General features: G+C 43.0%; 1 protein-coding gene across 2 annotated transcripts in view; it reads right to left on the reverse strand.

Moving 5' to 3' along the window:
- Nucleotides 1-16660, reverse strand: part of Cep78 (centrosomal protein 78) — a 33654-nt gene that overhangs the window by 997 nt on the left and 15997 nt on the right. The window contains exons 9-15 of one of the 2 annotated variants that reach the window (XM_026781610.1): nt 15049-15184; nt 14664-14709; nt 13468-13596; nt 7262-7339; nt 2580-2746; nt 1054-1222; nt 581-628 (exon numbers count right to left, since the gene is read on the reverse strand). In XM_026781610.1, the coding sequence (XP_026637411.1) occupies nt 581-628; nt 1054-1222; nt 2580-2746; nt 7262-7339; nt 13468-13596; nt 14664-14709; nt 15049-15184 (773 nt within the window). The remainder of the gene's footprint in view (nt 1-580; nt 629-1053; nt 1223-2579; nt 2747-7261; nt 7340-13467; nt 13597-14663; nt 14710-15048; nt 15185-16660) is intronic. The other variant, XM_013348024.2, reaches the window with a different exon arrangement.

Consider the following 16660-nt stretch of genomic DNA (forward strand, 5'->3'; position numbering starts at 1 on the left):
GGTGCTGGGGAGCCACCCAACATGGATGCTGTTGAGTCTACTCAAGACCTAGGGATGAGCAGCAGCTCTCGTAAGCCAGACTACCTCTCTGGTCCTGTAATTGTGATCTTATTCAGCAGTCAGCCTACCACTCAGAAGATTTTATGGTCATTCATTTTCCTAATTATACAAAGCCATGTGACTGGCAACTCAAAATTCATACACACACACACACACACACACACACACACACTCACACACACACACACACACACACACCCCTCCAGAGTTGGCTGTGCAGTATTTTTAGAATTTTGTGCTTTATATCATTACCTCCCATTTTCCACATTTAAAAAAACAAAATAAAATCATTTCTAAGAAACCAAGTTTCTAGCCTCTATGTATATGTGAGAAGTATCCAATGTGTGACATGACCGAGTTCTCAAGCCAGCAGCTCCTGGTTAATGGGGCTCGTGGTGAAAACCATCAGAGGGTCCTGTGATGGCCAGCCCACCCCATCCAGTAACCGAGCAACTATGAGAGACTGCTTGCTAGGTCTGTCTAGATCACTGTTTAGAGCTCTCTGCACCGGTACCTGTACCTTCATCAGTGTCCCTTCATTGTAAGCTGACTGCATACAGATAGAGACCTAGACGAGACATGAATATAACAGAAATTTAAAAAACTTTAATCTCTATTATTTTATGCTTTGATTTCTTTCTTTACTAAAGATAACTTATTCTAAGTACAAATTATCAAAAACCTTCCAGTTTTGTCCCTTTTTTTTTTTTACATTTTGAGATAAGGTTTCATCATGTAGCCTTGGCTGATCTGAAATTCACTATGTAGACCAGGCTGGCCTCAAACTCACAGGCACCTGCCTGTCCCTAACTCCCAAGAGCTGGGATGAAAAGTATGTGCCACCATGCCTGGCCCCATTTTTTAATTGACAGTGATGCAATTTCAGGAAATGGACAGGAACTTAACTCCGCTAGAGAGACAGACCAACATTCCTTTCTCTGCCCTGGGGAACTCTTGCTAATGACTTGAGCCAAGGTCTGTGGGTCCACTTACTTGGATATTCTGCACCTGTCCCCCAGGAGTCTGTTTCAAGTCTAGCTTTTCTTCCTCCAGGGCTCTCTGGTCTTCCACAGCTGCACTAACAGTAGAATTCATCTGAGGACGACCTATTAGGTGGAAATCGGACTGATCTATACCAGCCATAGTGGCAAGCTGCCCAAGTCTGCAGAGAGGAAGAAAGGAAGAAGAGGCAATCACTTAGGAACAACGAAATTCACCCACACCTGCAAGCATGAAATACATGTATAAATGAACACCAAGATTTAAAACCTCAGAAGCCAAAAACCTACTTCAGACAACAGCCCCAGGCCAACTGCCGCCTTTCGCTCATGCTGAGACCACTGATCATATCATCCCAGGCTCTTAGCACTCCTATTCACCTCAACAACACAATATTTCACTTCATTTTCATAGCAACCACCATTCCTTCATTTTAAACAGTTTCGGTAGCTTCAACCTCTACCATCTCCATGTATATGACCCTCTTTCCTAGCCCTGGCCTACTGCTCTAAAACATTGCTCCATCAACTACCTTCAGCTTTCTTTTTGATTTGATTTTGAGACTCATAAAGCACAAGCTGGTCTCAAATGTTTATGTAGTTAAGGGTTACTCTGAACTCTTGATCCTCCTTCCTCCACCACACAGGTGCCTGACTGGCATCTTCCTCTGACTCTCTTATTCTCAGGTGAGAACCACTGCCCCTGGAGATTAACTACCATCCCAAAGCCAAGGGACAAGAACAACTTGACTCAGGCTGGAGAGATGGCTCAGAGGTTAAGAGCACTGGCTGCTCTTCCAGAGGTCCTGAGTTTAATTCCCAGCAACCACATGGTGACTCACAGCCATCTGTAATGAGACCTGGTGCCCTCTACTGGCCTTCAGGCATATGTGCAGATAAAACACTGTACACATAATAAATAAATCTTAAAGGAAAAAAAAAACTTGACTCAAACTTACTTAACAAGCAAAATGAATAAAAGGCAAGAAATCTATATATTCTAAATACTTTTAATAAAAATTATCCTTAGTGGGGTGGTGCACACCTTTAATCCCAGCACTCGGGAGGCAGAGGCAGGCGGATCTCTGTGAGTTCGAGGTCAGCCTGGTCTACAAGAGCTAGTTCCAGGACAGGCACCAAAGCTACAGAGAAACCCTGTCTGGAAAAACAAAAAAACAAACAAACAAAAAAAATCCTTAACTTAGTCTCTCTCTTTTTTTTTTTTACCATGTCAAGGGGTATATTTATAGCAGACAAAATTATAGAATTCATATGCCCAATGACATTAATTTAGTCTTCATCAAGACCAATTACTCTTCAATACCTCTTTATGATGGATTTCTAATGAGAAAGTTTATCACTTTGTATTTCTTTTAAAACAAATTTTCTATTAAAAAACAAATCAAACATATTGCTGATAAACACATAGTAACATGTGTCATTGAAGCTAAGAAATGTTGAGTTCCTTAGCAAGCTACCATTAAAACCACTGAAGAAAGAATGCCCACCCTACAGATATACCCAGCATCTTTAAGGAGGTCCAGGAAAGCGTGAAACTTCTGAAAAGAATTCTCAATGCTGCCCAAGACGCCTTCATCATCCAGGATCATGTTTGTCAACGACTGTGCGTGAAGAGCTTCGGACAAGGAGAAATTTATATTTCTTAGCTGGGCATTTTCATGTTCTAGCTACCAAACAAGGTTGAGAATGCAGTGTTATTTCTCTCAGTCATCTACAGAAAACTTTTCAGCACCTAAACAAAAACATTTAGCAATGTAATTAACCGATCAATAATCTAACCCTCAACGAAGACAAATCATGACACAGTAACCTTCACCTGGAGACACCTGTTGACATTTCCTATATAACAAGTAGATGAAAATAAACTTACTGTCTTTCTGGTAACTTTCCAACGGTCAAACTCCCAACTGCTTAAATTCAGACTGGATCGTTTTGTGTCAGAGAAACAGTCACCTAAGGGCCACTGATCAAGCAAAATTATGATCCTCCTATAATTAATTCATTAAAGATTGATTTTAACAAGCTGTGGTGGTTTGAAAGAAAATGGCCCCCATAGGGAGTGGTTCTACTAGGAAGTGTGTCACTGTGAGGGTGAGCTTTAAGGTCTCCTGTGCTCAAGCTATGCCCAATGTCACAGTTGCTTCCTGTTGCCTGTAGATCAAGATGTAGCTCTCCCAGTTCCTTCTCCAGTACCACATCTACCTGCACGCTGTCACGCTTCCCACCATGACAATAATGGACTAAACCTCTGAAACTGTAAGCCGGCCCCAATTAAATGTTTTCCTTTATAAAAGTTGCCATGGTCACAGTGTCTCTTCACAGCAATAAACCCTAACCAAGACACAAGCTAAACAATGTTTCTACATGTATGTATGTGTGTTCACGCATAGGCATGCAGATGTGCCACAGTATACATGTGGAAGTCAAGAGGAAAACTCTTGAGAGTTGCTTCTCTCCTTCCATTGTGTAGGGAGTAGACATTACACTCAGGTTGTTGGGCTTGGAGGCAAGTGCCTTTACCCACTGAGCCATCTCGCCAGCCCCCTAAGCACATTTACTGTGCTTATGTTAAAGTCTTTAATGAGGGCTCGAGAGATGGCTCAGGGGTTAACAGCACTGACTGTTCTTCCAGAGGTCCTGAGCAACCATATGGTGGCTCACAACCATCTGTAATGAGTTCTGATGCGCTCTTCCGACCTATGGACATACATGCAGACAGACCACTGTATGCATAGTAAATAGAGAAATGTTAAAAAACATGAAGTCTTCAATGCACAGCTACTACTCTGTACTTTCTTGAGCAATTCTCTATGGCTTCTGGCTTTCTTCATCTACGCATGCAACCTCACATCAGACCCGACCCTGGCATTTCTCAGAAAGGCAAAATGTTCTTGGTGTACCCTTGCCTATTATCACACAGTGCTCAGTACTTAAAAATAAACATGTGTCCTATAAAACATACATTTTGAAGAGTCTTCCTTACACTCACTTTGTAGTTTAAAAAAAAAAAAGGAAAGAAAAAGAAATCTACTTGTAAAAGTCATTAGTTTAATGCAGATTCCTCTAATGGGGTAGTTCAGTGCTCATTGATATAGACTTTCATTTCCCATGGCACTCTTAGGAGCCTTTTCACTATCTCAGACTTCTAATTTTTATTTGTCTATAAAAACAAACAACCAAACAACTGAGCCTGGCCAGACACAATCCCCTAGCCTTCGCCTTCCAAGTACAAGCTCTAAAGCCGTGTATCTCAAGCCCATCCTCTTACGATTTTTAGATTATTTGCGTTCCTAACTCACTGTAAGTAGACAGCCTCACCCACTCTGTTCTTATACACACAGTTAAGTCTTATAAATACATTGCATATGTGGCAGTCTAAGTGGGGGGCAAGCTTCTTCTTACATTTTTTAGAGTATACTTTTTGGAATATACTCACATGACACTAAATAAATGCAAGGCTAAGATGGTGCAACTCAGTTCACAATACACTATACCTGACCATTTTGAAGTATATTAAAGTTTATTATCATTATTTTTCCACACCATGATTTTTTTTTAATTCATCAATTTTTAAATTTTAAATACCAACCACAGTTTCCTTTCCTTCCTCTCCTCCCCCCTTCACTCCTCCTTGATCTCCTTTCAGATGGGGTCAGGCCTCCCATGGGAATCAACAAAGCATGGCATATCAAGCTGAAGCAGGACCAAGTTCCTCCCTGCTGCGTCAAGGCTGAACAAGGCATCCTACCATAGGGAACAGGTTCCAAAGAGTCAGCTCATGCATCAGGGACAGGTCCTGGTCCCACTGCCAGGGGTCCAACGAAAGACCAAGCTACACATCTGTCACCTAGATGCAGAGGGTCTAGGTGGGTCCCATGCCAGCTCCCTAGCTGTCCATTCAGAGTCCATGAGCTCCTACAAACTCAGCTCAGTTGTCTCTGTGGGTTTCCCAGTCATGATCTTGACCCCTATCCCCGCCCCCACCTTGCTCACACAATCAATCCCTCCATCTTCTCTTCACATAGAGCTCGGCCCAGGAACTGGATGAAGCCTCCATGATGACAATTAGGGTAGTTACCAGTCTGATTACAGGGAAGGCCAGCTCAGGCACCCTCTCCGCTACTGCTAGGAGTCTTAGCTGGGGCCATCCTTATGGATTCCAAGGAGTTTCCCTGGAGCCAGGTTTCTCCCTAACCCCATAATGGCCCCCTCTATCCAAGTATCTCTTTTATTACTCTCACTCTTCTTCCCATCCTCAACTCGACCATCCCTTTCCCTCATGCTCCCATCCCTGCCAATCAACTCCCCCAGACCCCAGTTTACCCATATTTCCCTTCCCAGGGTGATCCATGAGAACCTCTTAGGGTCCTCCTTGCTACCGAGCTTCTCTGGGGCTGAAGATTGTAGGCTGGTTACCTTGGCTTTACATCTAATATCCACATATGAGTGAGTATATACTGTGTTTGTCTTTCTGGGTCTGGGTTTCTCACTAATTTTTCTAGTTCTATCCATTTCCCTGCAAATTTCATGATAACATTTTTTTTTCTGCTTATAATACTCCATTGTGTAGATATACCACATTTTCTTTATCCATTCTTTGATTGCGGGGCATCTATCTAGGTTGTTTCCAGGTTCTAGCTATTACAAATAATGTTGCTCTGAACACAGTTGAGCAAGTGTCCTTGTAGCACGGTTGAACATCCTTCGGGTATATGCCCAGAAGTGGTGTCGCTGGGTGTTGTCCTCTTTTTTAATGGTTGCTGCCTTTTACTCTACGGATATCCTAGTGAGCAACTGCAACTCTGCAACTACAAGCAGCATCTAGGCTGCATGAGCCGCAGCCTGAGGAAATTCTGTTCCCTCCAGGCACCAACTCTTTCAAAGCTACTAAGAAAAAGTATCTAAATCTCTGTACTGCTAAAGAACTCAAGAGTCAAGGGTTGAGGTAGAATCCTGCATCCCAGAGAGGCTGAATAACCGAGTAGTAGCTCACCCAGCTACTACTCCTGAGAAGTCCTTGTGCTTTTTCTCGCCCCTCCTTATAAACCCTTCTCCACATGACGCCCACCTACAATTTCCTGTCAGCTACTTGGCAACTCAGTCTCTGGACTGCAGGTGAATTTTATATAATCAAACATATCTTTGCATCATCAAACAGATGTTTCAGAGCATAAAATAGTAACATGCCTTAAAACAATATTCTACAACAGTTGGGTCTTGAGGTAGATTGAGTCCCAATTTTTGGAGAAGCCGTCATACTGATTTTCAAAATGGCTGTACAAGTTTGCACTTCCATTAGCAGCGGAGGAGGGTTTACCTTACTCCACATCCTCTTCAACATAGGTTATGATTAGCATTTTTTTATCTTGGCCATTTTGACAAGTGTATGGTATCTCAGAGTCATTCTGATTTGCCTTTCCCTGATACCTAAGGATGTTGAACACTTCTCGGCCATTCAAGATTCTTCTGTTGAGAATTCTCTGTTTTAAGTCTTCACCCCATTTTTTAAGGGGATTATTTGGTATTTTGAGGTCTACATTCTTGAGTTCTTTTTATATTATAGATATCAGTCCTCTGGTTGGTGAAAATCTTTTCCCATTCTGTAGGCGGCCATTTTATCTACTGATGTGTCTTTTACTTTACAGAAGCTTTTCTGTTTCAGGAGGTCCCATTTAATGTCGATCTCAGTGTCTGTGCTACTGGTGTTATATTAAGAAAGTTGTCTCCTGCTGCAATGTGTTCTAGGCTACTTCCCACTTTCTTTTCTATCAGGTTCAGTGTAACTGGATTTATGTTGAGGATTTAATCCACTTGGACTTGAGTTTTGTGCAGGGCAATAGATATGGATCTATGTGCATTCTTCTACATGTCACCATCCAGTTATGCCAGCACCATCTGTTGAAGATTCTTTTAACAAAAATCAGGTGGTGTGCGGGCTTATGTCAGGGTCTTTGATTCAATTCCATTGATCCACTTGACTGTTTTTATGCCAATACTGAACTGTTTTTTTATTACTATAGCTCTATAGAACAGCTTGAAGTGAGGGATGGTGATACCTCCAGAAGTTCCTTTATTGTACTGGGCTGTTTTAGCTATCTTGGGTTTTTTTGTTTTCCATATGAAGCTTAGAACTTAAAAACAAAACCAGCAAATATCTCTCAAAATATGAGAAAAAGACGTACCTCACTGACTCGCTTGTCAGCCTTAAGCCGGATGACTCTCTCCTCCTTCAGCTGCTTTAGGCATTCCTCCAGTTTCTCCTAGCACGCAGAGACGGAGTAAATACGGTAAGTAAGGTCCTCTGAGTCCTCAACAACCCCAGCTACACGTGAAATTACCTGGCACGAGTGAGAACCAACCATAAAGCACGCAACACACAACAAACCCACTTAGGAGTTTATTAGAGAAGACATGTGAACAGGACTGGGAAGTCGGTGTGCAGAAAGAAAGGGCTGAAGATGGTGCATCCAGCTTTTAAAGGCTGCCTACCGCATGCGCACAGAGGGTTGAGTAGCTACATCATATGCAGATGATGGAGCTCACGCATGCGCACAAGGACTTATGTAGCTGCATCATACGAAGGTGATGTGACCATGCCACACGTAAGTCATGCAGGGCCTTTAAAGGCTCCTGGGGCGGCTAAATATTTTGCCTGAGCGCTTATGTGCACATGCATGGCCCTTGAACCTGGAAGTGCCAGGCACGCTGTGTTGCTGGAATCATAACACACAGCCCACAAACGGCTTAGTGGCAGAGGCGGAAGTGGCCTCAGACAGTAGGATGACACAGCAGCCAGGGCAGTTAATAACTAGAACGGATCAAATCAGCACATTGCAGACTCACTAAAGTCCCACTCCAACTTGAGCTCCAGCTTTCACCATAAAAGGCATATACATAAAAGAGTTAGCCAATCCCCAATATTTAATTAAAGCCACGGGAGGAAATTTTCTTACTTATGGGTTTTTGGGTTCCTCAGAATAATGGAAAACTCTGTAACATCCTCTTTTGTTTTGTTTTTTGTTTTTCAAGATAGGGTTTCTCTGTATAGCTTTAGTTGTCCTGGAACTTGCTATGTAGACCAGGCTGGTCTCGAACTCACAGAGATCCACCTGCCTCTGCCTCCCTAAGTGCTAAGGTTAAATGCATGTGCTAACACCAACTGGCTCTATAACTTTTTTTTTTTTTAAACAGGGTTTCTGTGTAGCTTTGGAGCCTGTCCTGGAATTAGCTCTTGTAGACCAGGTTGGCCTGCTTCTGCTTCCCGAGTGCTGGGATTAAAGATGTGAACCACCATTGCCTGGCTTCTATAACACTCTTAACATACCTGAATCTTGTAAGTGCAACAAAAAAAAAAATCCTTAAAAGTGCGAACACTTGCCGGGCGGTGGTGGCACACGCCTTTAATCCCAGCACTCGGGAGGCAGAGGCAGGCGGATCTCTGGGAGTTCGAGGCCAGCCTGATCTTCAAGAGCTAGTTCCAGGACAGGCACCAAAGCTACAGAGAAACCCTGTCTCGAAAAACCAAAAAAAAAAAAGTGCATACACTTTTAAAGCACTTTATCGAAGGCCAAGCATTATTCTCAGTTTTCTAGCACTCCCTAACTTAACCATCAACATCCGACAGGAAAAGTAGGAGTATCGGCTACGGCAGAGAAGACAGGGCAACACAGCCTCTGTCAGTTGTGCAGCTGGCTTTGAATTCATGAGCAGGAAGCAGTCCCTGTCCCACAAGGTTTCTTCATCAAACGTAGAGCTCACGAACATAGGTAGTTTTGCTCATCAGCTTGCTCTGAGGAGTCCCTCTCCACAGCTGAGGCCGGAGTCACAGGCGGGCCATCACACATACCTGACATTTACGCTCTTTCTGGGATCCAAACTCCAGTCTTTCAGCTTTCATGGCAAGGGCTTTAACAGCCAAGTCTCTCTCCAGGCCCTGGGTTTACATTTTAGAGGCTTCTAAACATTTACTTAATCACAGAATTTTAATTTAAAAGTTTAGTTTGGGGCCATTGAGATGGCTCGGTAGCACAACAAGGCAGCTCACGACTGTAACTCCAGTTCCAGGGGGCTGATGCCCTTTTCTGGTCTTTCTGGGCACTAGACACACATGTGGTACACATATATACATGAATGTAAAACATTCATACACATAAAATAAAAAATCTTTTAAAAAGTAATGTTATAGTTTTAAAAAGAGATATAAAATATCCAAAAGTGTGTGCACACAGTTGTTTTCCTCTCAACAGATTGTTTTAAAATAGTCCCTCAATAATAATGTCCAACTCTTTATCTCCTTAAAGACTCATCTTTAAAAAACGTTTACTCTGTATGTGTGCAGGAGTGGATTCCTGCATGTGTGTACAGTGACTGTGGACACTGGATCCCCTGGCACTGGAGTTCGGGGGACTGGGAACCAGTGACAACGGGTGATAGAAACTGAACTCAGCCCTCTGTAAGAGCAATACACACTCTTAACTTCTCGGCCCTCTTTCCAAAGACAAGATTAACATTTTCTAAAAGTAAAATGTTCTGTACATTTTATGGCATGCTGTGTGTGTGCGTGTGTGTGTGTGTGTGCGTGTGACACACACAGTGCTTACATGGAGGTCAGAAACCACTTCTCCTCCACCGTGGGGCTCCTGGGCACTGAACCCAGGCCATGAGGCCTAGCAGTAGGCACCTTCACCTTCCGAGCCATTCAACTAGCACAATCCCACTCCTTCATGTTAATCTAACCTAGCTCTTATGGTAAAGGGGAAAAGACATCGTAAACTCCTGTATTTAATTTAGGATTCACAAAACGGCTTTAACACACTGCAGCTAAAGAAAGGAAACTGCACTTTGCCTTTGATCTGCAAGCCAATGCTTTCACCAGGCTCGCTTACAGGACACAAACAAGGGGTTAAAGGGACATGGGTGACTACATAATAGTGGCAGCACCCCAAAGTCCCACCCAATCACGGACAACAGTCTCCACATCTCCACAGCACAGCCAAGTGCAATGACATGAAACAGCTTCTCCCCCTAGTGGGCAAATCAGACTCAATGTCACATTTGGATGAAGTGCTCCTCTCAGCACTCTTCTTGAGATAGCGGCTCATTATGTAGCTCTGTCTGGCCTTAGACTCCCCACCCTGCTGCCTCAGCCTCCTGAGATTTAGAGGTGCGCATCACAGACATTTTCTAAGGCCCTGAAATACCTGTATCCCAAAGCTTTCTGATACTGTCCTAGGATTTGGCACGGCTACCAGCAACAGGGCCTATCACTATGATAGGGCACGTCTACTGTGACTACTGGCTCACTTTCCCCTGTGAGCTGCAAGATCTGTGAAGGAGAGAAACTATTTTATTAAACTTTTATCCTATTGCCTCATGTGCCTAGAACAAAGCAAGCAGGCAATAAATAAAGAACAAAGACACCCTGGCCACATAAGATGTGTTTAGATCGTAGATTTTCTTCAAATAAACAGGTGGCAGCATGCTCTTTTCTTCAATCTCCATTTCCTTACTACTAGTTAGTAGTTAAGGCTTGGTTTTTCATTATTTTTTCCTAAAAACTGAAGACTCTGGTGCAAAGTCCTAGTCCATTAGCTGGAAAACTCTATAACTCTGGGTCCTGATTTCTTCATATATAGATTAGAGATAAATACAGGATGGTTAAGTGAATTAACCCAGACACAAACTCAGAAGAGTGCTTGGAATATATAGTTGATCAATGCAAAATGAATGAACACGTGAATTTAATTAAGATAGACAGCTCATAATCAGATAGTCTGCTCCCACTCACCCATTCGGAACTCCAGGGCAGCCACACCTAAAGCGGGCTTTTAGCCACAAAATACTGATATATCAAAATGTGCACAGAACAAGATCATCAGACAATACTCCCACGATGACCACCTAAAACCACCACAGCCCAGTTCTACCCTTAGACCATCACTGCCCAGTTCTACCCTTAGACCATCACTGCCCAGTACCACCTCAGACCACACTGCCCAGTACAGGGAGCAAATCCTACTTTGTCGCATTTCTAATTGCAGAGTGGAGTTAGGCTCCCTCCAGGCTGCAGGCTACCCCGGCATTTATTCCAAGAGATAGCTTTCCATGTGTACAGGCTCAGTTACATTTCTTTCTACCCACTGTCTCCTTTTAGTTAAGTGAGAATCCCTTCTATTGTCTTTATTGTGGGCGTACGTATTCTCAAAATGAAGAAATGTCGAGAGTCCTCAATACACCTTGAGTAAGAAGCTGTGTAGTTGCAGTTTCTAACCTTTGTTGTCCTCACTGACTAGAGATACCTTTACCACATCGTCCCCTGGGTTGGGCCACAGCAGTAGAAAGCTTGCCTAGAGCACGCATAAGTGTAATCTGTAGCATTTCAGACAAACAGAGGAAAGCAATACAGAACAACCCCACAGAACAAATCGCCCTCTCTCTAGACCCCTGGTGAAGGAAACCAGCACAACACATGGAACAATGGGGAGGGCTCAATGCTCGAGAACTTTTCCTTCTCTGTGCATCTTAGCAATAAACCACTCAGGCACAAACTGTACATGCTGAACTCACAAGATGAAATGTGTTCCCGAATGGTCCACACAATCTATAACTTTCTAAGAGATTACTTTAAGAATTCCCTATATAAGTAAATTTGAAGTTGTGGCATTCATCACTGGGGTGGGGAATGCTTTGGACTGAACCTAGGGCTATGGTGCTCGCCAGGGAAGGGGCTTACGATTCAGCTGTATCCCTTAGCTGGCTTTAATGTCTCTAAATCAAATACCGATTGCCGCAACCATATTAAAAAAAATTAGGTAAGTGCCATTCAATCATGTAATAACATTTTGAGAGGGTACCATCCATGAACTAGAAATCTGGGCCCTTACCACAACATACATGCTGGACCTTGATTTGGATGTCTGGGCTCTCAGAACTGTGAAACTCAACCTCTGCTGCTTTAAGCCAATGAATAAGTAAGTAACAGATGGAGAGCCATGTCTGGGTTTCGAAGTTCTATACTGAGACAGGACTAGTTTTATGCAGTCACTGTTGGGCTGGGGGCATGGCTCAGTGGTAGTACGTAAGCTGAACGGCATTAGGCTCTGAATTCAAACCTCCCCTAATTACACATGAATCACATAACATACAGGAAAAGCCAAGCCCTTCCTAAAGACAAGGTCTCCCACAACTAAGTACAAATCAGCATATAAACAGTGTGCATAAGTGCAAAATTTTGCTATGTAAGTTAACTTACCTATGGCCTACCCAAATAGAAAAATGGAATGACATTAGAAGCCGAGTTTTAGCTGGATGGAGGTGGTGCACGCCTTTAATCCCAATCCTTGGGAGGTAGACAGAGCTTAGTGAGTTTGAAGCCAGCCTGGTCTACAAAGCAAGTTCCAAGACAGCTAGGACTATTACACAGAGAAACCCTGTCTCGGAAAACAAACAAACAAACAAACAAACAAAAAACCCACATAGTTTTTACTGTGAAAGGGGAATATCAGCATCGGTAGCAAAAATTTTTTCAAAGCCAGGGACTGCTTATAAGGGAGGCTAACAGAAGACCAGGAATCCAAGGCCAGCTTGAGGTACAGTGACTTCAAGGACAGCTAAGCTACGTAAGACTCTATCTCAAAACAAAAGAACCCCTTTTTAATTTCACTTCTACTAAAAACAAAGTCATATTTCCCACATGATAAGCAAGCTCAGCTGGCACTATCAACTTTCTCAGTGCCAGGCTAAGGAGACAGCCCTGTCCAAGTGTCCAAGTCAGGCCCCACACACATAAGGACCTAAATGTGGACCTCAGAACAGAAAAAAGGGCGGGGTGTGGTGGTGCACACTAAAACCCAGCACCCAGGAGGCGAGCGGACGACCTCTGGGGCTCATGACCAGGCAGTCAAGCCTAATTGGCAAATTCCGGGCCAGTGAAAGATTTAGTCTCAAAACCAAACCACCCAATGTGGACGCCAAGTGAGGAGCGACGCTAAGGCTGTGTATGCTCTCCTCCACACGCATGCATGCACGTACGGACGCATGTGCACATGTATGCATGCGGGCGCATCTACTCACACATGTGCACATGTATGCATGCGTGCACATCTACTTACACATACAGCCCTGAATCGGCTGACTATATGTCAGTACTCAATTTCCTTACGATTATTTTTTGATCATTACAGTTCTCCTTGCAGCTAACATTTTGATTCTAAGAAGAGGAAAAATTGGTGCCATGTTTCTATTTTTATTTTTTGGAGTACACGCACTGTCATCTTCCCTTATTCCTCTTCACCACTGAGCACACTAGAGTCCAACGAGCTGCCTGGACCTGTTTGACAATCGTTACTCTGCAATGGTCTCCTGTACCTTGAACGGAAGAGCTGCATACCTGTAACGTTTCTTGTCTTGTGCTGGCTTTCTGAGATGTTTCATGGACACTGTCTGAAGAATCCTCAGCCTCGTCAGTTTCAGAGGAGGAAGGACTCTCTACTGTCACAGTCACAGGGAAATCTGATTGCTTAAATAAAGAGGACATGTCTTATTAATGCCGTTAGCTGAATACCAAACACCAGAGGCCACCTAATTATATCAACCTGTCTGAAATATCAAGCTATTACCTATAAATGGATCTCACTGCTCCTTAACCTAACACAATAACAACAGAAAACTGCCACTAATTTTTTTTTTCTTTTTGGTTTTTCAGGACGCGTTTCTTTATGTAGCTCTGGCTGTCCTGGAACTTGCTCTGCAGACCAAGCTGGCCTTGAACTCAGGAATCTACCTGACTTTGTCTCTGCTTTCCAAGTGCTGGGATTAAAGGTGTGGGCCACCACCTCCCGACCACTAACTTATTCTTGCTGTTACTACAGAATCCTGTATCACATATGGCTGATTACTGTTTGGCATTGCCCATATTACTTTGCTAAATTACTCCTAGAAAAATGAAGAGCCAGGATAAACACTTCTTTTCAGGTCAATTCTTGCACTGTGAACGACAAATTTACTCTCTGATGTGAGACATGAAGAGCATGGAAGTATAATTTTAGGAGGAAGAAAATGAACAAAATATAAAGGCAATGAACTTATCTGTAATTGGTAATACTAGAATGGTTTTAAAAATTAAATCACATACATATCTACAACCACCAGAAAACCTCATCTGCACTTCTCTGCACCCCGAACTAGTGTAGTAACAGTGACTCTCCTGCAGGAGGACACATCACTATGACAGAATTAGCCTGATCCAATGAGGCAATGGGACAGGGAATGTTTGTGACCTAACATTAACATGTGGTGTGTGTGTGTGTGTGTGTGTGTGTGTGTGTGTGTGTGTGTGTGTGTAAATGAGTGTCCCATGACAGTAAGAAACAGTATTCAAACCTATTGTGAGCACCAGCTCATTTGGTGCCTGGAGAAATAGTATCTACATAGAAGGCCTCCCAATATGTAGCACTGGGACCGGAATCAGAAAGCTTTAAATACATTTCTTTCAGGGAGGAAAACCATTTTACAATGCTCTATTCACTTGACCCTGCACGTCTCCTACTCTAATCCCCTATCGTTAGAAACATGACAAATACATACCTTCAGATGATTAGACAGATCGCGAGTTTTGATTAACGGAAAACCCCTAAAAGGATACCAACAAGTTAAGTTATATTTTGATGTATACACACTACATGATTACACTTATTTGTATTATGTGCACTAGCCATATAGAACCAGAGTACTAAATACCTCAAAATAACCTATGGAAAAAACCTGAGCAGACTGAGCAGCATGCCTCAGTGACAGGTTACTTAGACATGTTGGTTCCCAGGAAATGGCGGATATAGTCTGCTTTGCGGTCTTTCCTTAGGGCACTCCTTGGCAGAGGCTATGTGTGAGTCATCCTTTCCACTCACGAAATCAGCAGGAGAAGCTCCCACGTGACGGCTGTCAGGGCTAAGGCAAGGACAGAACACCTTACCTGTTTCTTTTTGCACGTTCTGCAGTGCGCCACGGCAGGAAACCAGACACGCCCGGGGGCAGAGGATCCGGAGCATAGCTGTCTTTACTGAGCCCATGCTTTCTCCCATTACTCACAGGTTTCTTCGTAGCTAACCCTATGTCCAAGAAAGTGATAAGAGAAAATCAGGATGCACTGGAGTCTACAGCTTGCCACTCACACACTCCGAAGGGAACACAGAGGAATGACCGACTACAAGGCCAAGGCTATTACACTGGGAGTGATTTTGTTTGCCTGTGTAGTTCAGGCCACACTTCCAACTCATGACCCTGCCCGTGCCTTCAAAGTGTGTGCATTGCAGGGATCCCTGCCTAGAAGAGCTGAAGGCAACTGAGTGGATGCTGTCTCATTTTGATGACCTTCAGGCCTCACAAGTGGTGGTGATACCTTTTTTTTCTACTTCAAAATACATACATAATATTTTATGATGAACACCCCAGTACCAAGCATGAGAAACTTCACCGTGAGTTGTTGGTCAGGGTAGTCCAGCAAACTCTCAAAAGGCTGCTGCCATTGCCTTTGGTTGCCTCCAAAGACATCATGTAACTCAGACACGGGCCGTGGAAGAATCAAGTGACCACTGGTCTGGAAGCCTCCTCCCTGAGGATTAGCCCTCATAGTACCCAGTGTGGTGATACCGTGTTTGTATAAATAAAGCTTGACTGAAGATCAGAGGGTGGAGCTAGCCACTAGCTAACCATAGAGGTCTGTACAGACGGACAGGAAGTGATATGGCTGGGTAGAGAGAAGAAGTGATGAGGCAGTAGATATGGAGTATTTTCTCTGAATTTGCCAAGTGTTAATGAACTAGACATTGTTAATGTATTTATTGCCTATATATAATATATATAATTATTGTACTTACTGTATGTAGTTTCTTATATTAGTTATAACATTCTTTTTTTAATTTTTAGATAAAAAGGGAAAATCTTATTTGTACATATAAAGCTTGCCTGAAGATCAGAGGGCAGAGCTAGCTACTAGCTAACCACAGAGGTCTGGAGGTCTGTATAGACAGATAGGAAGTGATATGGCTGGGTGGAGAGAGTAACTGATAAGGCAGGAGGAGACAGGAACTCAGTCTCCCAGTCTCTTCCACTGGGAGGTTAAGTAGGTAAGGTGGCTGTGGTTTTGCTCCTTTGTCTCTGTTCTCTCAGCATTTTCCCCAATATATGACTCTGGGCTTTTATTATTAATGCCTATTAGAACTCATGACACACATGAGTTTAGAGAACACAATCAGATAGAAGGATGAAATGAGGGGCTTACCTTAAAGTTAACACTAAGAGTTAAACATGAAATACTTGCAGCAGCTAAAATCCATATATTCACACATTATTAGAACAAATCATATACTAAAGTTCACATTTAAGTTTTTGTCTCTGATATCACTGAGAACAAATAGCAAAGGTTTAACTAAAACAGTTGTATTTAATCTTATCCCTGGAGAACAAGAGTTCTAGACCAGTCTTAGTATGATCCTGTTTCTTTTTTTTTTTTTTTTTTTTTTTTGGTTTTTCGAGACAGGGTTTCTCTGTGGCTTTGGAGCCTGTCCTGGAACTAGCTCTGTAGA

The sequence above is a fragment of the Microtus ochrogaster genome, chromosome 8, assembly GCF_000317375.1.
Source record: "Microtus ochrogaster isolate Prairie Vole_2 chromosome 8, MicOch1.0, whole genome shotgun sequence".
Lineage (NCBI taxonomy): Eukaryota > Metazoa > Chordata > Mammalia > Rodentia > Cricetidae > Microtus > Microtus ochrogaster.